This window comes from Macadamia integrifolia, chromosome 9 (genome assembly GCF_013358625.1).
Source record: "Macadamia integrifolia cultivar HAES 741 chromosome 9, SCU_Mint_v3, whole genome shotgun sequence".
Classification (NCBI taxonomy): Eukaryota; Viridiplantae; Streptophyta; class Magnoliopsida; order Proteales; family Proteaceae; genus Macadamia; species Macadamia integrifolia.
The window spans coordinates 11284512-11308542 of record NC_056565.1 but is presented as its reverse complement, the minus strand read 5'-3'; the positions used below and the strand labels follow the sequence as shown (position 1 = coordinate 11308542).

The window sequence follows — 24031 nt, the reverse complement described above, 5'->3', positions numbered from 1 at the left end:
CCAACACGATTTTTTTCAAACATTTCTCCTCAAAATATGAAATTCTATCTATACTCTATATTAAAAAAAAAAAAAAAAAAAAAAAAAAAAAAAAAAAAAAAAAAAAAAAAAAAAAAAAGATGTAAAGGATTCAAAATAAATAATAATACTACATAATTGTGAGTTATCTCTCAAGTCTCAACATTCAGCAGCAAATAATCAATTCCAAATAGTGTCCAAGTATATCTATAAAAAATGGGGAAGATTAGATTTACATTTTTGGTCCAAACTCCCTTCCTTAGGTAGATTTGTTATGAATGTGCAAGATCCAAGTTTAGAATGAAGATTTGATGGCACAAGGGCAAAATTTATAATGTTTTCTCAAGTTTGCCAATTCACAGAGAAGGAATATGGGAAGAGGGTCGAAATTTTGAAATAAGAAGGATTGGTGATGCAGATGAGTTACTTAATGGGCTTATTTTATTGCAAATAAGCCTTGGGTTGGGTTATGTATGTGTTGGCCCTTTGATCCCATGGGTTTTATTTGTAATAGGCCACTTTAATGGTCCTAAAATATGGGTAGAAAGTAAGAAAACGGGATTTAATTCATTAGTTTAGTCAGAGTCCTATTTTGAGTTTATTTCTTTTGTTATTTCAGTTTGAGTCAGTTTAGGTTTCCCTATTAGTGAATGACTAGTTAGTTACCTACTCCATGTTATAGTTCTAGTCCTACTCCATGTTGGAGTTCTAGTCTAGTCCTATTATAAGTCCAAGTCCCACTAGGAGTGTCTAGTCCTATTTGGAAACTAACTCCTAGTTATGTTAGGATTGCTATTCTGCCCTCTTTAAATAAAGGAGCTTATGTAATCAATTCTCAGATTTGAATGAATGAATTATGGAGTGATTACTCTTTAGTTAAAAGTTGTTATTGAGAGGTGAGATGCCTAAACCTTTAAGGGGTGTGATACCCAAAACCTGAGGGGTGAGATACACATTCCTTTATTATCTTTCTTCTCAACCCTCCATGTTGTTTTTTCTTCTTAGTTTCCATTACTATTTTCTATTCTTAATTATTGTTGTTGTGAGATTTCCAAGAGAAAGTTTTCAGATATGTTAAGCCCTATTAAATCAGAATTAACCAGCAAAGGAATTCCAGTTTTGAAGTCCAATCGATCTCCAATATCTCCTCCATCTGAAGTCTGATCTACCTGGTCTTGCTAGGGGTTGTTCCACCTCATTAGTGGATCAATCGATCCATCTTGGAAGAACCATTCAAGGCTACCAGCTGCTGTCCTAGGTCTGATTTTCAAGAAAGTGAATATCCCAACAACCGACCGTCAGAAGTCCTTCAAATTTTTAGGTTTTTGTACCCTTCCTAGGGACTACCTATGCCCAAGAGTGCAGTTCAATTGGAGCCCTACAGACCTGGCCGCACCTCTCTCTCTCTCTAGCTCTATAGCAGGTCTTTCTCTCTCCTCTCGAGTTGGGTTTTGGACTAATTTTGCTCCTGTATTGGTATTGTACCCTTGGTATTTTGCTCTTGTATTGGTATTTGTCTTGTTTGGGGTTTATAAATTGTGGGGGTTAGTTTCTTGTAATCTACTCCTGCATTACTTGGTTTCCCATTTAAGAAGGATTTATAAAGGCTGGTTCCACCCAAAGGGTCGAACCCATTGGTCCACTCGAAAATTCCCACATTTCGGTCGAAATATGGGAATTTAGGTTGATACTGGTTAAAACCAATGACTTTTAAAAGTCACATGGTATTTGGTATCGGAGTCTTGGGATACCGTGGAAATGTGGGAAATTTTGACAGTATCGGTCGAAACCTTGAACCATGCATAACGGCATTGCAATAAAGATGCCCATGCATCAAACTTCTTGGTTTAGGGGGATTTTGAAATTTAAAAACAAAAAGGAGGGGATCAACCTCAAGTTTTGAAGCATCTTAGAATCATTTGGTCAGCAAAGTTCCAATAACATTCAATGTCATCAAATTAGCTCATTATTTATACAAGAAAGAGTGGAAAGTGGAAGAAACAGCAATAGCAATATTTGACAAAATTTATCTCCTCTTGGTAATGAATTATTTATTAACCCCAAAAAATTATATTTGGCAAAATTTCACTCCTTTGGGTTCCTCTAATTAAAAGTTTGAGGCAAAATTTCAGCAATCAATCACCTTGGACAGCAAGGAGCACAGGAATAGTCCCACAACAGCAGCAAAACTCAAAAACCAGCGAGCAACAGAAAACAGACAATATAAGACAGAAAGGGAGAGGTTGGGAAAAATTCAATCTGCTCTAGTATATTGCAAAGAATTGATGAAGAAATAGCAGAAGGGATAAGGAACTGTTCCCCATTAACAATGGAAGGCTTCGAGCATCAAAACTAAAGATGATGCATCTCCCAAGGGTAATCATTAATTTGAAGACTATCTCTAAACACCTCAAGATGCATCTCAAGTAATAGAATTTAATTTAAAAGGGTCCAGAAATGTGTGGTGTCATATTGTAATGTGATACCTAAAGATTTACCTACATTTGAAATTTAAGGACTGCAGTTTGACCTTTCTCCCATCTTCTCACAGAAGCTTCCAACAACAACAACAACAAACTCAAGCCATATCCCAACTTAATGGTGTCGACTAGCAACAGAGGCTTCCAACAATCAGACTACTTCAGTTTTCACCACCAGAAGTCAAAAACCATATTTTCTGTAAAATTTCCATATCTGAACATCGTTCTTCCCTTAATTTGTAGGAGTAATACTTTGTTTCTAATGAACCATGAAAGGGGAAAAAAAAATCAGGACTCTGGTCCAAACCCCTAAGAGTACCATTATCCTTGACCCCAAGATGTCAAAATTCAAAAAACAAATAAGCCAAAAAAAAAAAATTACAGAAAACTAATGTAACAACATAAAGAATAGAATTTTATTTTATGAATTTCTGTGCATGCTTGTATCATTGTATGTGTATGAATTTGCATGCTTGTATGTGTATGAATGTGTGTGCATTACCTCAACATTGGCACCATCTATTTCACAAACGACTTTTTCTGCTGATACCAAAGAGGATATCGGGAACATCCATAATCTGCAGATTTCATCAGGAAGACATCATAGTAATGCTGAATCTACAGTGTCCATACATGCATACATATATAAAGATAACATATAAACACATGCAGATTTGTGAGTTTCCCCAAAGAGACAGGAAGGCACCCCCACCAAAAAGAATGAATAATTTAAAAATATACAAATAAAAAAACCTTTCTTTCCCATGCCAACTAGCTTTAGGGATCTTGTGGAAAGCACCTACAAGTATCTGCATAAGATAATGCTCAAACATATTAGCAGATATACAACTCAAGGAAACAAAGATGATAATTTCTGCAAGGGAATAGAAGATACGCTACAGGATCATATGGGAACTTTGCAGCAATATTTCCGCTGGAATGAAGGAAAAGCCGGATACTGAGCTTTGGCAAATCTTTTGCATTGCCATTCTCTAGGATGAAATCACAACATTGCAGATAAGGCTAACATCATCCAACTATATTCATAAAAAATTTAAAAAAAAAAGATAGGCATTTATAAAAAGCATGGAACGGAAATGAAAGGGAAGCTTTTGGGATGCTAAGATAAAAGTGTGGAAAATTACCGTTTCCTTCAAATGCCAGAGACTTGGGCAAGAATCGCGGCACAGGATCTACCTGTTGTGTCAAATAAAGTGAAATGAATTACGTAATCGTGGATTATGGTACAAAGTACAGCCGTGCAAAGAATTCTACCTTCAAGCCCTAACTATCCTAGCAATCAACTAATGCAATCTATTTCCTTCTCTACTGAGCATTGACTGCTAATTAAAGGTTTTAAATATCCTTCTTGATTGTATTTAGTATGTTGGGACAGATATCACATATTATGGTGAAATGATTGAAGAGTATCAGAATTGTCCACAAAAAGTGGGGCAGGAAAATCTATATCTTTTTTCCCCTAGAAATATGAGGAGATGAAATATCTTATACTTCAGGAAAACATACAAGATACCGGATAATAATCTGATCAAGAGTCCAATCATTTCTTTTGTGTTTCATATTAAATTTGAAATCATTCCAAGACACCGGTAATTTCTCTATAAGAGAACCAGCGACAAAGTAATCAAGTAAGATCATTCCTTCCTTAGCCGATTTGGTTACCACAACTTGAAACTCATTCAATGTGCATAAATCTTTTTGACATCTTTCATAACAAATTCAAGGAAATTAGCTTCCACATATTTCTTACTGCCAGCATCTTCTAATGCATACTTCTTCACCAATGCAGTCCATATGGAGTTAGCATACTCATATGGAGAATAAAAATCACACAACTCATTGGATAACGAGTTCAAGACCCTATTTTTACATTGATAATCCGGTCATATCCATGTTTCTCTTTTACATTAAGATTTTCTTGAACCACTTTGCTTCTTTGTCTGGTCTCTATATCAACCCGGCTAAGTCCCTTATTTTTCTAGCTGGGATCTCAGACACTGCCAAAGCGACCATCCTTGATCAAACGGGTTTCAGCTTGGGTCAGTTACCGATATTATATTTGGGGCTCCCTGATGTAGGGGGTTCCTAAGTGACTAGGTTTCTTACAAGATTAACTAACTAGGTAGGGTAAACTCAAGGGACTTGGGTTGGACTGGATAAAAGAAGCTCAGCAAACAAGATTAACATGCAAAATAAAGTGAGACCAATGAACAAAGTAACAAAGAGCAATAATGATCTAGGAAGAAAATCACATGAATTCACTCAAGTGTCAAGGGGGAACATAGGGTAGGGAACATAGCAGCAAGCAGAATTAGGTTATGACACTAGTCTATTAAGCACCAAAGATAGATAAAAATACCATGTTATATGTTCCAAAATCAATCATACTTGTAATAAGAAATTCAGCAGTATCTAAGGTAAAACAATGGTGCAAATAATGGTCAAACAATGGGCTGAAAGGGGAGGGTTTTAATGGAAGATGACGAAGTAAATAATGAGGGGACAATGGGGAATGGGAAGGTTCAGACTCTACTTACCTGCTGCCCAGATCTGAGAATAAAAGAAAGCAACCCAGATTTTTTAAGATGATGTCCAGCAGCAGTCCAATTATTGAAAAGGAGATCAGCAGCAGCCTAGGTGGGTGTCTTTCCAAGGAGCATGGCCTTCAATTGTTACAAGCAACAGTTACAATGGTGTAGCAACAGTTGAGGTAAAACAGCAGCAATCCGTTGGAGCTTATACGACTGAGATAATTCTCAGTATGTTGTGACTAATGGCTGCAGCAATATATAGCAGTACCGAGAGTGATAGAGAGAGACAAGATGAGGGAATAGCAAGAAAGAGAAGAGGGAACCAAGAGAGAAAGAGATCAAGAAAAGGGGGGGAAATAGTTAGAGGCGAGAGAGAGGGGAGACGTGAGAGAGGAGCAACATCTTTGCTTTTTTTTTTTCTTTTAAAATTCATTGACCTCCATCGTGGCCAATGGCCTTACATAAGTAGTGAACTAGTTACTAAAAAAAAAGGAAGGTAAATCTTAGGGAATAATCTCAGAATAAAGAAGTTTCTAAAAAAAAACAATAAGAACTAATGTAGTTTCCTACGTAATTCAAAGTCTAACTAAACTAGATGATGAGCACATTTATGTGTGAAATCTAGGGTAGTAAAACATGCATTTTACATATTTAGAATGGAGCTACCTTGGGTTTTACTCTCTTTTTGCAGGTTTTATATTTTCAAGGCCTTAAGGACTATCGGGCGCTATATCTTCAATTTTACACGTAAAAAGGTCCTATTTCCTTTCATGGTTACGAAGAGGACGAAATTCTGAGCAAGATGGACGTGTTTAATTAAAAGTACACATTCGTTTGGTCACCCGTACAAATGATTATTCTTTTTGGGCCAGAAAAAGAATAATAGATCAGAATTGAACCGAGATGCAGAACCAGTCTGTTTGCAATTGTCCCAGAGGTACAAGGAATACTCCAAATGCCAACAAGGATCGATGGACCACATCATTAAGTGATTAAAGATTTGTTTTTGGTAACAACAACTACCTAGCGTAGTTGGTGAGCTATGGTGTACAAAATTCCCTTGCTCACCAAGAGGTCTCAAGTTCAAATCTTATGGTTGTTTTTTTTTAGAAGATTTTGTTGAAGATTTCCTGCTTTTCACTCACTTAAAGCACTAAGGGCATGGAAGGGATTTCCACATCAAATTAGAAGCAAGCAAAATCGTGGAAGGGTTCCTGCGCAAGAAGAGAAGAAACAAAAAAGAAAGAAAAAAAAAGAGGAGAAATAAAGATTGTCCAAATCTTCTCTCTCCTCCACATCATCATCCACCAAAAGATTGTCCAAATCACATAAAGCAAGAAGGAAGAAAATCGTCCCTAGGAGAGAGAAAAAAGAAGAAAAATAAATTAGATAAAAAAGGAAAGAAAATAAGAAAAAAAATTATAGGAAATTTATTTCTCTCTTCTCTCTCCTCCACCTTAGCACTTTTGGTCTCAAAAGATCTCACAATCAATTGTGGGTTTCTCTCTTTTAGGAAAGAGAAAATTGTTACCCTACCTCCCCATTCCCTATAAATACAACTCATGTAAAAGGAGGGGAGACAATTCATTCTTCTTCTAGTTTTTTTTAGTTGCTCTCTCTTTCTCTTGCTCTCTCTTTAGTTTTAGTTCTTCTTTATCTTTTCTTTAATCACTTTTGTAATAGTTTTTTTTTTATTTCAATTAATGCAAGCACTCTTTTATTTTTATTCAGTTCTTTTTATGTTTATGATTTATGCAATTGAGTTGTAATTTTTTAAGTTATAGTTCTAGGCTTAGATCTAGGTAACAAGATCACGAGCCGTGGAGCAATATTTTTTTTTTTCAAGTTCAAGCATTGATTCAAGTAAGTAGGCTCCTTCAGTAGTCTTCTCTCCCCCCTCTCATTCCCTCTTCTGACTACCATTTCTTTCTTAATTTAGGATTTTTATTTCCAGTCATTACATTATTGCTATCCCTTTCCCCCAAGGTTCATGGCTAGTGTATGTGTTGGCTTTGCCCCTCCTAGCCATAGAACCATCAATTTATTGCTTTTATTTTAATTGTCTCCCTTTTCCTAAAGCCAAGTAGAGAAACCCTTGTAAGAGTGACTCTCTGGTCAAGTAGGGAAGCTCATATTATGATGCATCCCTCGGGCTAAGTAGAGAAACCTACTTGTGAGTCTCTCTCTAGATTTATCCCCTTTCTTTTACTTTATTTTTATTTCAGCTTTTATTTTTTCCTTTATTATTATTTTTTTTAATTGCGTGGTTGTTTATTTTTAATTATTTATTTATTTAATTTTAATTGCATGGCTTGCGTCTTTAAATTCTTAGATGACGAATGGTTAGGACGTTATTTTAGATACTTATGTTTAGGACGGTAATTAGAATTAGATCACAACCATTAATCGGTTCACTTTCGCATTATTAAAAGAAATAAAAAATAAAGTTGCTGCTCTCCCTGTGTTCGACCCGTAGCTACACTGATCCGTACGCTTGCGGTTACATTTTAAATTTCAAACAATAGACATAAGGAGTAGGCAGCCCTAGAAGATGAGGGATGCTAGGATTTGCTATGTTGGGATAGGACCAACCTGGGAAGCCGTGGAAGGGGATGGTAGCTATCCTAAGAGACCCACCCGCACTATTAGAAGGTCCAGTTTGGGATGGACCAATAGCACTGACATGTGATTGAACAGTAGAAAGGTCTACACGTTGTGTTCTCCCCTGAAAGAACATTGATCAAGGCTAAACAAAAAGAAATTGAAGCATGAAGGCGATACTCAAGGAAGAGCAACATGGCATTGGATCGTCAGGGCCAAGAGGGGTGCACATCTCTTCCTCAAGAAGGGTCTTGTAGTCTCTATCCTGGTCAAGGAATAAATCATCCCATACTTCATCGGTCAGTCTCTCGATCTGGTCTATAGGAATACACTCCAGACAATGCATGGTGGTTGGAGGGAGAAAAGGAGAGAAGCGTGTATTGGAATCAGACCATTGAGGTATAACTCTCTCTCTCCTAAATACCAAGTGTGGCCCTATATACCCCTAAATAGGACTTGGTTCTCGGATAAATATCTAGCCTGAGCAACTTCATCAAGGTTTGGGAATGTAAGAGGCTGGAACGGTCTCCAAGTGACCTGAAAATTCAAGAAAATGTAAGCACGGCACAGGACAAAAGAAATTTAATGACAAATGTTGCCTACCTCCGTAAGACCATTCAGGAGAGAACGAGCATTGGTCCCTAGAGGATTGAGCCGGCCCCTAAGTACCTAACTATTTCTCCATCTCGTGGCTATGGGAAAGGGTGATGCTCGAGGATCCTTTAGTATGGGAGCTATAATCTCCATATACTCATAGCACCAGGGCTAATTTTAAAAATCAAAGTAAGGAAATGCGACCAAATGAAAAGAAATGATTACAAGTACGAGAAATTACCTGGAGGATGTAGCCCTCTCCCTTGAGGCCCCGGTATCCATATGATAACAAGTCCAGGGTCCGCAAAAGGTATCCATAGGTAGCCCCGCCCCAATCCCAAGAATCTACCTCCCAAAGACTACGAAAGAAGGCTACCAGGCAAATGTCCACCCCACCTCTGAGGTCACTGAAGACACACTGACCCATAGAGAACAAAAGGAAAGAACGGGTCACCTGTGCAATGTTACCAAGGGTTTACCCCCAGGCCAGTCTCCACTAACATGCATTGAATTTGCCAAGGCGGATATGTGTCTGATCATCCTCGATATCTATGCCTGTCAAGTCTATGAACTCACTGATTGTTTGAGTCTCGAAGGGCCAGGGGCCTTCCTCCAAATGGTATGCCTGTCAAGGTATAGAAGCACAAGGGGGTGATGGAAATCTCGCCAGTACGAAGATAAAAGGAGTGGGTACTCAACCACCACCGCTCCATCAGGGCCCCTACCAATGCCGACCTGAACTTCCTAGTCTCTATGAAAGCCAATCGACTTAGTTAAGATGAGTCAACCATCTCCTTCACTCTACGGGGAAGCATCTTGTACCATGCCCGAGCTGTGTTTTGATGATGGTTGTTTGAGATTTTAAATGTAACCGCAAGCGTACAGATCAATGTAGCTACGGGTCAAACTCAGGGAGAGCAGCCACTTTATTTTTTTTCTTTTAATAATACGAAAGTGAACATATTAATGGTTGTGATCTAATTCTAACTACCGTCCTAAATATATGTATATAAAATAACATCTTAACTATTCGTCATCTAAGAATTTAAAGACTCAAGCCATGCAATTAAAATTAAATAAATAAATAACTGAAAATAAACAACCCACACAATTAAAAAAAAACAATAAAGGAAAAAATACTGAAATAAAAATAAAGTAAAAGAAAGGGGATAAAGCTAGAGAGAGACTCACAAGTGGGTTTCTCTACTTAGCCCGAGGGATGCATCATAATATGAGCTTCCCTACTTGACCAGAGAGTCACTCTTACAAGGGTTACTCTACTTGGCTTTAGGGAAAGGGAGACAATTAAAATAAAAGCAATAAATTGATGGTTCTATGGCTAGGAGGGGCAAAACCAACACATACACTAGCCATGAACCTTGGGGGAAAGGGATAGCAATAATGTAACGACTGAAATTAAAGAAAGAAAGAAAGGGTAGTCAGAAGAGGGAATGAGAGGGGGGGGAGAGACGACTACTAAATAAACCTACTTACTTGAACTTCAACCCTTGAACTGAAAACGTGATTTATTTGAGATACTACCAGTACTAAAAACCAGATCTGGAATAAACCAAATCTGAAATCTCTAGTACTAGAGAAAACAAATCTGAAGAAAAAAATAAATTTAACTTGAAAGACATGCTTCATAGCTTGTTCTTGTCACCTAGAACTAAGCCTAGAACTAGAACTTGAAAATTACAACTTCAATTACTTAAATAATAAAAATAAAAGACTGAATCAAAAACAAAAGTGCTGTATTAATTGAATAAAAAGAACTTACAAAAGTGTTTAAAGCATAAACCTAGAACTAGAGCTAGAGAAAGAGAAAACTAGAGAAAGAGATAGAGCAACTAAAAAAAACCCTAAAAGAAGAATGAATTGCCTCTTCCCCTTGTGTTAATTCTATTATATAGAGAACGGGGGAGGGAAGTTAAAGATTTTAGCTTCTAAAAAAAAAGATTTTTTTTATCTTGTTGATAAGGTGGAGGAGAGAGAAGATAGAGAATAGTAGGAAGTAGGGAATCTCCAACGATTTTGCTTCCTCCTTTTTTTTTTCTCTCTTCTTCAAATGTGGGCAGCATCTTGAATGATTTTTTTAATTATTTTTTTTCCCTTCCTATTTTTTCTCCATGTTTTTATTTTTCTCTTTATTTCCTTATTTCTTTCTCCTCTTGCGTAAGAAACCCTTTGGCCGACCTCCTTTGAATGATGATTAGGAAAGAGAAAATCTTCTAAAATAAAAACCTCAACAAAATGGCACCTAAGAGGTTCGAACTTGAGACCTCCTAATAAGCAATGGATTTTGCACACCACAACTTACCAACTACGCTAAGTTGTTGTTCTTACTAAAAACGAATCTTCAATCACTTAAGGAGGTGGTCCATAAGAATATTCTTTATACCTTTGGAACAACTGCATATGAGATGGTTCTACATCTCGATTCAGTTCTGATCCATTATTCTTTTTCTGACCTGAAAAGAATAATCACTTGTACAGTTGACCAAACGAATGTGTACTTGCAATTGAACACGTCCATCTTACTTAGAATTTCGTCCTCTTAGCAACCATGAAAAGAAATAGGACCTCTTTACGTGTAAAATTGGAGATATAACGTCTGATAGTCCTTAAAGCCTTGAAAATATAAAGCCTGCAAAAAGAGAGTAAAACCCAAGGTAGCTCCATTCTAAATATGTAAAATGCATGTTTTACTACCCTAGATTTCACACATAAATGTACTCATCAGAATTCCCCCACACTTAGACTTTATTAGTCCTCGAGTAAAATAAAATGAAAAAGAATAAAAACCAAAAACCTAACTCACTTTTGTAGGAATCACGGTTGCACTTAGCATGTGCAACAAGCCTTTAAACCCCTAGGTCACCTCTAGTGGACGAGTTGTGTCTCGTGGGTGTTTGCAGTGAATATACACCCAAAATTCAGAATAAATAAATCCCAACCTTGGCTAAAGGTAAGGCCCATACCGATCCGGAGCAAAGATAATTTTTCTGACAAGGGATCCCCACACTTGAACTTTTATTACCCTTTATCAATTCCATGCATTAGCATATTTCTTAATTTGGAACTCACCTCGTCTCTTCCAAAACATCCTTATCTTAAGGTAAAAAACCACTTGTGAAGAAATAGGGAACCAATGACTAAGGCGTTGGAGTGTTTTTGACCAAAACATATTACCAAGCATTAATGACATTTGCACATTTTTTTCTCTTTTTTTCGCTTAATAAACTCTATTCTACTCTACTACTTTTGTCCTGAATGACATGGTGGAGCAAACACCAGACGCCCAAGTTACTATGTAGCTTTGCTTTTTGCATATGCCTACAAAGACAGTGATGCTAGAGTTCTTTCAGAAGTTTCCCCTCTAGGAATTTCGATCAAGACACCACACTTCTTGAGGCACAATGACCTGTCTAGTTCCAAGGGAATCAACTCTTATTCTTCTTTATACTACATTTCACATTTTATTTTAAATTTTGCATTTTTTAACTCATGTCAAATTAAAAATAATGTCTCAACTCCAAATCAAAAGTACAAGGAACCCTCAGACTTACATCTGGTCCAACACCATAAAACAAGGGTCTCTTATTTTTCAAAAGAAAGTCTCATCTCAAGACACAGGCTTATTTCTTTCTTCTCAACAGGATTTTTATATGTTCAAAATGGGTGCCTTAGTCAAAACTTTTATTTTCATACATCAAGCAACCGAATGGTATGATCATTAGCCAAAAGCCAAAGTAGAACTTCATCCTTTAGCAAGCTCAAAAAAACAAAAAGAAAAACAAATAAAACAAAGTGAAAAAAGCAGAAACTGGTTTCCCTCCCCCACACTTAAGTCATGCAATGTCCTCACTGCATAGAAAGAATTAAAAATGAAGACAATGCAAGGGGGTCATACCTGATTAAAAGCTAATCATCAGTGTAAAGAGATTCATGGAGATCCATGACCTCTTCACTACCAGTAGTAGGAAACTCGAGGAACGGTTTCAAGCGCTGACCATTAACCTTCAAAATTACCCCTATTCCTGGATTCAAAATCTCCATAGCCCCATAGGGATATACATTATGGATAATATACGGGCCATCCCATCGGGATCTAAGCTTACCAGGAAAAAGATACAATCGAGAGTTGTACAATAAGACCTTATCACCAATTGCAAAAGACTTGTGCAGAATGTGCTTATTATGGAAAGCTTTGGTCTTTTCCTTATAAATCCTAGAACTTTCATCGGCATCATTCCTAAGTTCCTCCAACTCAGATAGTTGGAGCCTATGATGAATTCCCGCATCAGACAAATCAAAGTTGAGCTTCTTGATGGCCCAATGTGGTCATTAGTTTTATAAGGTATGGTCTCTATCCATTTAGAAACATAATCAACGGTCAAAAGTATGTACAAATTTCCAAAGGAATTAGAGAATGGTCCCATAAAATCGATGCCCCATACATCAAAGATCTTAACTACCAAAATAGGGTTGACAGGCATCATATTCCTCTTATTGATCTGGCCAAAAAACTGACAGGCAGGACAAGCCTTGCAAAAATCAAAAGCATCTCTAAAAAGAGTGGACCAATAAAATCCACATTGGAGAACCTTTGTTGTAATCTTCTTAGGTCCAAAGTGTCCACCACATGCATGATCATGACAAAAAGAGAGAATAGAATATTGCTCATGATCAGGAACACATCGTCGGATAATCTGATCCGGACATATCTTAAACAAATAAGAATAATCCCAAAAAAAGTGCTTAACTTGATAATGAAAGTTATACTTATCTTAGGTGGACCAGTGATCCGGAGTCATACCTGAAACTAAGAAGTTGACAATGTCAGCAAACTATGGTTCACTGGACATTACAAATAATTATTCATCTGTAAAATTCTCGTTCACTGGAGAATCGACAGTCAAGGAATTAGGAAGCCTAGATAAATGGTCCGCAACTAGGTTTTCAACTCCTTTTTTATCCCTAATTTCTAAATCAAACTCTTGCAAAATTAAAACCCACCTAATGAGATGGCTTTGGCATCCTTATTTTGAACTAGGTATCTGAGAGTAGAATGATCAGTATACACCACCACATGTGAATCAACTAAGTAAGACCGAAACTTTTCTAATGCAAACATAACCGCTAAATATTCTTTTTTAGTGGTTATATAATTGAGTTGTGCATCATTTAAGGTCTTACTATCATAGTAAATGACAGTGGGCAACTTATTAATCCTTTGACCTAAAACCACTCCTATGAAAAAATCCGAAGCATCACACATCAGTTCAGAAGGTTTAGTCCAAACAGGTGGTTGAACAATGGGCGCATTGGTCAACTCCTTCTTAAGTTGTTTGAAGGATTCTAGGCACTCTTTAGAAAACTTAAAAGTTTGATCTTTGGAAAGTAATGAAGTGAGAGGTCAGGCTAATTGATTCAAGTTCTTAATAAACCTTATGTAGAAGCCTGCATGGCCTAGAAAAGACCAGACGTCCTTAACAGATTGAGGAGGTGGTAAATTATCAATTAAATCTACTTTGGCTCTATCTACCTTAATTCCCTCCTTAGATATTACATGGCCTAAAACAATACCAGATTTAACCATGAAATGGCATTTCTCTCAATTCAAAACTAAATTCTTAGATAAGCACCTTTTCAAAACTAGAGAAAGATGATGAAGACAATTAGAATAGGAATTCTCATGAATTAAAAAGTCATCCATAAATACTTCTAAGAATTTTTTGACCATGTCAGAAAAGATGCTCATCATGCGTTGTTAGAATGTAGCAGGGGCATTGCAAAACCCAAAGGGCATACGCCTATAAGAAAATGTTTCATATGGGCATGTAAAAGTGGTCTTATGTTGGTCCTTTAAAGCAATTGAGATCTGGTTATAGCCGGAATATCCATCAAGAAAACAATAGTATTCATGTCCAGTTAACCTCTCTAACATCTGGTCAATGAATGGCAATGGGAAGTGGTCCTTCCAGGTTGCCACATTAAGTTTCCTGTAGTCTATGTACACTCTCTACCCTAATTGGACACGAGTTGGAATTAGTGCATTATTGGCATTAGGAACTATAGTCACACCAGACTTCTTAGGCACTACGTGAACTGGGCTTACCCATTAGCTGTCAGAAATAGGATAAATTATTCCATGATCCTATATATGATGTTGCACAATAGAAGGGATTATTCCATGATCCTGTATATGATGTTGCACAATAGAAGGGATTATTCCATGATCCTGTATATGATGTTGCACAATAGAAGGGCTTATACCCTTGATATCAGCCATTGTCCAACCTAGGGTTTCCTTATTATCTTTTAACACTTTAAGTAACTCCTCTTCCTGGCTAGAAGTCAAATTTGAAGAAATTATTACAGGAAGAGTCTGGTCAGGCCTTAAGAAAGCATACCTAAAATTAGATGGCAACTCCTTAAGATCTAGCTTAGGAGGCTCAACTATGGAAGGTTTGGGAATGGAATTGGAAAGGGGTCATAAGGGCTCCATAGGTGTGTGAAGACTCAAGACTTCAGAAAAGAAATTTTCACTATCATCATCCAACTCATCCATACACTCTTGGAATTCTGAATCAAAATCAATATCCAAGTTGGTAACTAAATCATCAGAAAATTCTAGAAAATCTTCAAGCATATTGATCTCTTCTTCTATATGTGGTTGCTTTCCTATCCTAAACATGTTAAACTTAATAGTTTGGTTACCAAAAGTTAATCTTAAGAAACCATTCTGGTAGTTAATTAATGCATTACTGGTAGCCAAGAATGGTCTTCCTACAATTATTGGGATCTCATCCTTGGTTGAGAAGGGCTTGGTATCTAACACAATGAAATCAACAGGAAAAATTAATTCCCCCACCTTTAGTAAGACATCATCAACCATCCCTTTAAGAATCTTAATAGACCTATCTGCCAACTGAAGAGTAGTTCCAGTGGCTTTTAATTCTCCCAATCCAAGTTGCTTATACACATAATAAGGTAAAAGATTCACATTTGCGCCAAAGTCAAGTAAGGCATACTCAATGTAGGTGTTGCCTATGACACAAGATATGGTAGGGCTCCCTAGATACTTATACTTGGTTGCTATAGGCTGAGTAATTATGGAACTAATGTTACTGGTCAAGAATGTCTTTTTGGAAACACTAGTGATACGTTTGTGAGTACACAAATCTTTTAGTACCTTTGCATAGGCGGGGATCTGGGATATGGCATCTAAAAGAGGAATGTTCAGGACTGTTAGGAATTTGTCCTTTTTCAGAAGAATCATTTTTTGTTTCCTCAACCAAATCATCTTTAGTTTTAGAAGAATTTTTAGGTTCATCAGATGAACCTGGAATAAGAGGCACACTTGTGTCCTCAACTGAAGGAGAGTTAACAGGAGAAATAGATGGAGAAGATTTAGGAATGCTCTGTTGGTACTCTCTATCACTCCTAAGGGCATAAACAACATTACATTGGTTAGATGGCCCTTGTTGGGTCTGAGCTTGTACTATATTCAGTGGTGCATTAGTTGGTGTTTGTGAACTAACAGGCTGATGATGCCTAGGGTTAGGCTCTGGCTGACTAGGTTAAGTTCCTTTCTCCCTCTCACGCATAATTGAGACAACTTGGGTGAGTTTTCTCATAAGATTTTGATGGCTTGTCATGAGGAGGGCTATATTTTTTTCCAAGTCACTTATTCTACTTGCTTCTCCAGTGTTGGTAAAGCCAGAGGGTTGCTGATAAGATGATAGGAGAGGGGCCTTAGGAAAACTAGCCTGAGGTCCTATATTTGACCTAGGAAAAGTATTTTGGAAAAAATATTGTTGTGCAAAAGGGAGGCCTTTGGAGTCCAGGTTGACCTTGATTATGGAAATTGGAAGGCCTTGCTTGGTTGCCCTGATTCCAAGAGAAATTTGGGTGATTTCTCCATCCTAGATTGTAGGTGTTACTATATGGATTATTCTGGTATAAGGCATTAACACTATCATTAGAAGTGCCCCCAGAGGTGTTGGGGCATTCTTCTATGACATGTCCCGGGGACTGGCACCAAGCACAAATCTTAACCAAATTGACTGATGATGGCTCTTTAGGAACAATAGCCTTAATTCTCTTGATTAGACTATCTAAATGGGCTTCCTTGTCTACTATCCCATCTACAAAATATCATTTTTCTCCTATGGTTCTTTCACTCTCTTGGGTTGATTCCCACTCATGGGTTTTGTCAGCTAAGTCAAGTAAAAATTCACATGCCTTTCCTTCATCTGTAAATGATGTGAATCCCTCAGGGCATATAGATCTATCATTTGTTTAGTTGGGTAATCAATACCCTCATAAATTATTTGACATAAAAGCCATAAGTCTAGGCCATGGTGAGGGAATTCTTGGAGTAGATCCTTGAATCTCTTCATAAGTTTGGAAAAAGGACTCACTAGGCTTTTATCTAAACTGAAGGATATCACTTCTAAGCTTATCGGTCTTGTGGGTTGAGAAAAACTTCTTAAGGAAGACAACTGTAAACTGTTCCCATGAGGTTATGGAATTTATGGGTAAACCATACAACCACTTCTTAGCTTGGTCTTTTAATGCAAAAGTGATAAACCTAAGCTTAACAGCATCATCAGAAAGCTGTTGGATCTTAATTAGAATACATACGTCTTCAAATTCCCTTAGAAATAGGTATGCATCCTCAGAGGTCAACCCATGGAAGTGGGGCAACATAGTGATGTATTGAGATTTGAGTTTAAAATTATTACCCTGGGCTTGTGGTAGAACTATGCAGGAAGGTTGGGTTGTTCTAGCAGGGTAAAACCTATCTTTTACAGATTTAGGTAAAGGGTTTTGATGTTGGTCTCCCATATTGAAAGGTTTTAAAGAGAGTAAATGTATAGGGTCACTACTTGTTGGATCTCTTCTTTCTAACCGATTCTTAGTATTACGTACCCACCTAACACTCATGCAACAGAAAACTACCCACAACTAGAGTAAGATAAGCACAAAAAGAATGGATAGCAAAACCTTTTTGATTTTTTTGATTTTTATGATTTTTTTGATTTTTTTTTTGGCTTTTTGGGAGCTTACCGGAAGGGATCCGGGGTTGCTCAGGTCAATTCCTGAGGTACTGCTACAGGGTGAAACCTGTCTTTATCATACTGTGAGGCATGACGTCCTCTACCGATACAACTATTATTGCAAGTTATTCTTCTCAGGAATTCAATAACAAAAATGAAAAAACAAAACAAAGCAATCAAAGCACTCTGATTTAACAAAAGAAAGCAAAAAATAACATGAAACTGTCTCCCTGGCGACGGCGCCAAAAACTTGTTTGAAATTTTAAAATGTAATCGCAAGCGTATGGATCAGTGTAGCAACGGGTCGAACACAGGGAGAGCAATCACTTTATTTTTTTTTCTTTTAATAATGCGAAAGTGAACTAATTAATGGTTGTGATCTAATTCTAATTACCGTCCTAAACATATGTATCTAAAATAACATCCTAACCATTCGTCATCTAAGAATTTAAAGACACAAGCCACGCAATTAAAATTAAAAAAATAAATAACTAAAAAAAAACAACCCACATAATCAAAAAAATAATAATAAAGAAAAAAAAATGCTGAAAGAAAAATAAAGTAAAAGAAAGGGGATAAAGCAAGAGAGAGACTCACAAGTAGGTTTCTCTACTTAGCCTAGGGGTTGCATCATAATATGAGCTTCCCTACTTGACCAGAGAGTCACTCTTACAAGGGTTACTCTACTTGGCTTTAGGGAAAGGGAGACAATTAAAATAAAAGTAATAAATTGATGGTTCTATGGTTAGGATGGGTAAAACCAACACATACACTAGCCATGAACCTTGGGGAAAAGGGATAGCAATAATGTAACAACTGAAATTAAAATCCTAAATTAAGAAAGAAAGGGTAGTCAGAAGAGGGAATGAGAGGGGGGAGAGAAGACTACTGAAGGAGCCTACTTACTTGAACTTCAACCCTTGAACTGAAAACTTGATCGATTTGAGATACTACCAGTACTAAAAACTAGATCTGGAATAAACCAAATCTGAAATTTTTAGTACTAGAGAAAACAAATCTAAAGAAAAAAATAAATTGAACTCGAAAGACATACTTCATAGCTTGTTCTTGTCACCTAGAACTAAGCCTAGAACTAGAACTTGAAAATTACAACTTGAATTGCTTAAACAATAAAAATAAAAGACCGAATCAAAAACAAAAGTGCTTGCATTAATTGAATAAAAAGAACTTACAAAAGTGTTTAAAGCATAAACCTAGAACTAAAGCTAGAGAAAGAGATAGAGCAACTAAAAAACAAAAAACCCTAGAAGAAGAATGAATTGCCTCCTTCCCTTATGTTAATTCTATTATATAGAGAATGGAGGAGGGAAGTTAAAGATTTTAGCTTCTAAAAAAATATATATATATATATATATATATTTTTTTTTTATCTTGTTAATGAGGTGGAGGAGAGAGAAGATAGAGAATTGTAGGAAGTAGGGAATCTCCAACGATTTTGCTTCCTTTTTCTTTTTCTTTTTTTCTCTTCTTCAAACGTGGGAAGCATCTTGGACGATTTTTTTAATTTTTTTTTCTTTTTTCTTCCTTTCCTATTTGCTCTCCCTTTTTTCTATTTTTCTCTTTATATCTTTATTTCTCTCTCCTCTTGCGTAAGAAACCCTTTGGCCGATCTCCTTTGAGTGATGAGTAGGAAAGAGAAAATCTTCTAAAATAAAAAACTCAACAAAATGGTAGTTAAGAGGTTCAAACTTGAGACCTCCTAATAAACAAGGGATTTTGCACACCACAACTCACCAACTACGCTAGGTAGTTGTTGTTACAAAAAACAAATCTTCAATCACTTAAGGATGTGGTCCATCGATCCTTCTTGGCATTTAGAATATTCCTTATACCCTTGGAACAACTGCAGATGGGTTGGTTCTGCATCTCGGTTCAGTTCTGATCCATTTTTTTTTCTGACCCGAAAAGAATAATCACTTGTACGGTTGACCAAACGAATGTGTACTTGCAATTGAACACATCCATCTTGCTCAGAATTTCATCCTCTTCGCAACCATGAAAGAAATAGGACCTCTTTACGTGTAAAATTGGAGATATAGCGTCTGATAGTCCTTAAAGCCTTGAAAATATAAAACCTGCAAAAAGAGAGTATAACCCAAGGTAGCTTCATTCTAAATATGTAAAATGTATGTTTTACTACGCTAGATTTCACATATAAATGTGCTTATCATGTGGCAACTATTATACATGTTGTTCATACCATTATTATATATAATATTTTTCCTTTAGTAGTGCAAGCTCTCTCCTCTCCCTTCCCTTGGATTTTAAGAATAGTAATGCAAACCTGATCTCCCATGAAACAACACTTTAAGGACAAAAGCCAAATCTTGCTAGGTTGTTGGCTGATCTGCTGTATATAATAGTAGGTTGGATCATTCTCATCAATATCGATCCAAACTACTTAGTATAGATGGGGAGCAGCCATTCTTAAAAAACCATTTTCTTCATTACCTTTATCTAAGGTTCATTTTAGAATATAAATACATGAGCTGCATAATAGAATAAACATGTGCAGGTACCTAAGACCCACATGGTATATGGTATTGTAGGACCTGTATCTTCCAAACTATCAGTTAATGTAGTACTTCCATCGGATATTCTAACATATTCTTCTTACCTTGTACACTAGGATTCACATCCTATGTTACCTTGTATACCAAAATCCATATCACATGTGAATGGTACGTCAAGGATCCATATCACATGTGAATGGTAAGTCTTGTGCATTTAAACACTCTTTCATCAATGGAATAAACAGAATATAAAAACCCCAAATCATGTTCTAGCATGGTATCAGAGTCATAAAAGCTCCACCGAGTATAGCCGTCCTCCCCCTCCATGGCCATCGCCAAGGACACTCCCAGGGGTGACCAAGCAACACCCGCCCTCTCTCTTTCTCCCTCTTCCTCTAGGCCCCACTCCACCTCTATCCCTAATGCCCATCACTACCTCCTCATTAAACTCACCTCCAATAATTTTTTATTCTGGAAAACTCAATTCGAACCCTTCCTTGAAGGTTAAAATTTGCTTGGTTTCCTCGATGGCTCTAAACCCTACCCATCCGATCCAAGCACTGCTACGGCATGGCTTCAACAAGACGCTCTCATTTGTAGTCTGCTCATCGCTTCCCTCTCTGAGGAAGTTTTCCCTCTTGTCATTGGTATGCCAACCAGTCAGGCCATATAGAACACTCTCACCACCGCCTACGCCTTCGTGTCTACAACATGCATTCTCTCACTTCACATGGCCCTTCAGGACCTTGTGCACAATCCTGAGGAATGTGTGTCCTTTTTTCTTCAATGTGCAAAGTGCCTCTCCGATGAACTTAGTGCAATAGGTGAACTTTTGAAAATTACTGAATTTAATATACATATTTTCAGAGCCCTCCGCTCTAATCTCCATGAGGTTATTCCCACTCTACTGGGTTGCTCTACCCCAGTTTGTTATGATGATCTCCTTACCCTGCTTCTCAACCACAAGTTCCTCGTCAACTCATCCTTGAAGAAGCTTACGCTCACTGACACTCCATCCAGCGACTCTAACACCTCTTCCAACTAGGTGAGCAAACCCACCCAAAGAAGGGATGCAGACTGGCCAATCTAGCTCCCTGTCCTCTGATCGTGGTTCTAATAGAGATCGTGGAGGCTGCAACCACAATGGACGGGGTCGTGGGGGGCGCTACTCTCAACAGGGCCAAGGGTGCCTCTTCTACACAATTTGTAACCGCACCAACCACACCATTGTTACCTACTACTACTGCCCACCCACCCCTACCCCTACCCCATCATCCTATCATGCCTATCTCTCTTCCATGACCACCTACCCTCAGTGGCCCAACCCTCCTTGGAATCCCCCTTCTACCTATCATACCCAGTCAAATCCCTACATGCCACCCCACCGCCCTCTACCTGGTACCTGACACTAGAGTAACTCACCATGTTACCCCTGACCTCCAATCTCTCTCTAACTATGATACCTATTCTGGACAAGATCAGTTACAGGTCGGAAATGGTAAGGGCCTCCCTATCACTCATACTGGTCCACTTCTCTCTCTTCCCCACTTTGTAAATTCAATATTTCTAATGTCCTCCATGTCTCATCTCTAAACAAATCTTTACTTTCTATTCAGCGGTTTACTCGTGATAATGATGTTTATTTTGAATTTCACCCCTCTTGTTTCTTTGTCAAGGATCAGAAAACCAGGCATACTCTATTTTCAGGTCCAAATAATGGTGGTCTCTACACCCTTCCCATGTCATTCCAATTGCCCTTTTCCAATATTGCTAAACGTACAGTGTGAGATGGATGGCATCAGTGTCTCGGTTATCCCTACCATAGAGTTCTTCATCAGATTCTCCACATCCATAAGCTTCCCTGTCTTTCCAATAAAATTAGTCATCTTTGTACCGCTTGCCAACTTGGCAAAGCTTGTAGGCTTAGTTTAAAGGAAACATTCACCCGTAGTTCTTTTCCTTTGGATTTGTTATTTACTGATGTATGGGGTCCCTCGCATTCTGTTTCTAGCAATGGTTTTTATTATTTTTTAATTTTGGTTGATGAACATACCAAATACATATGGTACTTCCCCATGGTCACCAAGTCAAAGGTATTTTCAAATTTTCCCAAATTTCAGACCATGGTTGAATGCCAATTTGACCGCAAAATTATATCCATCTAGTCTGATTGGGGTGGTGAGTTTCGCTCCCTTTCCCAATATTTCTCAACTTTTGGAATCCAACACTGCATTACCTATCCCCATACCTATGAACAACAGGGTGCGGTTGAGCGCTGCCATCATCACATTGTTGAGACCGGGTCAACCTTATTGGCTCAGACCTCTATACCACAGAAATATTGGCACCATGTGTTTGAGGCCATATCTCATTAATTGTATGCCCTCTTGTGTCACTGGAGGGCTCTCCCACCTTTGAGCTTGTTCACAAGCAACCTCTTGACTACTCCTTTGTGTGCACTTTTGATTGTTGTTGTTTTCCCCATCTTCATCCTTATAACAACCACAAGATGCAATTTCGATCATCCCCCTATGTTTTTCTAAGATACAGTCCATCCCACTCTGGTTACTATTGCATGGATATACACACAAATAGCATGTACATTGCTCGTTATGTCCGTTTCGATGAGTCTATTTACCCTTTTCAATCTTCTAGCCCATCTATTTTGGCCATGCTCCAATACTCCACCACCCTCTCCTTGGGCCTTCACTCCTCTCTCTATCCGCTTGCACCCTATCCCTACTAATCCTACAACCCCTGGGCCACTCTTGCACATCCCTCAAACACCACCTGCCACATCTCCCTCACCATCTCTATCTTCCTCTCCACCGCGGCATCGTTCCCCTTACCACACTATACCCACAACTTCTCCATCAAACACCTACTTCCACACCACTGCCCACCACCTCATCGGCCCCATCCCACGCCACCCTCCAACCTGCCCCATCCCCTAACCCGCCATTGGCACCACCCTTACCTCTTACACGCTCCCACACAATGACCCTCTACCCTCGCCCTAACCCTCATCTTCACCTCTCCACATCCTCTACCACCATCTCTACCCCTGAACCCATTTCCTTCACCCAGGAAAACGAGGATCCATAGTGGTGGGCTATAATGGCACACGAGTTCAATGCCCTTGTTTGCAATAGCACCTGGACATTAGCCCCCCCCCTTCCTGTACTAATCTGGTTGGTTGTAAATGGGTGTACAGGATAAAGCGCAAGGCAGACGGCTCTATTGAGCATTACAATGCTCGCCTGGTTGTAAAAGGCTTTCACCAACAACAGAGCTTTGACTATATAGAGACATTCAGCCTTGTAGTCAAACCAACCACAATCAGGATCGTCCTCTCTCTTTCTGTTATCATAGGTGGCATGTCTGTAAGCTCGAGGTGCACAACGCCTTCCTCCATGGCTTTCTGACTAAGGAAGTGTACATGAGCCAGCCACCTAGTTTTTAGGATACCTCTCACCCTGATCATAACTATAAGCTTCATCGCTCCCTGTATGGTCTAGAGCAGGCCCCTTGCACCTAGTTCCATCGTCTGTCCCAATTCCTCATTCAATATGGCTTTCATGCTTCACAGACAAACCCCTTATTATTTATATTCTCCCAAGGGCAAGTTGTAATCTATATCTTGGTCTACATTGATGTTATTTTAGTCACTAGCAGCGCCTCCACTCATGTTGATGTTCTTCTTGGTCAGCTCCCTAAAGAGTTTTCTATTAAGGACCTTAGTCTGTTACGCTATTTCTTAGGCGTTAAGGCTACTCCTCATAGCAAAGGTCTTCTCCTATCCCAGCAACACTTCATTAATGATCTTCTTTAATGTGCAGATATGACAGATTGCAAGCCTGTTCTCACCCCAGTCGCTACATCCATTGGATTGTCCGACATAAGGGGTACTTTCTTCTTGAATGCGACTCACTACAGATCAATTGTGGGTGCCTTCCAGTACATTACCCTAACCAGGTTAGATGTATCATTTGTTGTCAATCGTGCCTGTCAATACATGCATTCATCCACTAAGTCACATTGGGCTTTGGTTGAGCTCATTCTGTGCTATCTCAAGCATAAATGCTCCCATGGTCTACTTATTGATAGCTCTTCGCCCACTCAACCACAGGAATTCTCTGATGCCGACTGGGCTGGTGACTCCTCTGATCGAAAGTCTACAGGGG

At 38.2% G+C, this 24031-nt stretch overlaps 1 protein-coding gene and 1 non-coding gene across 2 annotated transcripts in view; one reads left to right on the top strand and one right to left on the bottom strand.

The window, feature by feature from the left end:
* The window catches only part of LOC122089504 (SWI/SNF-related matrix-associated actin-dependent regulator of chromatin subfamily A-like protein 1), a 58113-nt gene extending 36380 nt beyond the window's left edge, over positions 1–21733 (bottom strand). The window contains exons 1-5 of the mRNA XM_042659261.1: positions 21668–21733; positions 3644–3695; positions 3399–3490; positions 3252–3307; positions 3001–3076 (exon numbers count right to left, since the gene is read on the bottom strand). Of these exons, the coding sequence (XP_042515195.1) occupies positions 3001–3076; positions 3252–3307; positions 3399–3490; positions 3644–3695; positions 21668–21733 (342 nt within the window). The remainder of the gene's footprint in view (positions 1–3000; positions 3077–3251; positions 3308–3398; positions 3491–3643; positions 3696–21667) is intronic.
* Positions 16607–16714, top strand: LOC122090291. Its single transcript, XR_006143530.1, has one exon. It is a non-coding gene; the product is annotated as a small nucleolar RNA R71 (small nucleolar RNA).
* Positions 21734–24031: the final 2298 nt, after the last annotated feature.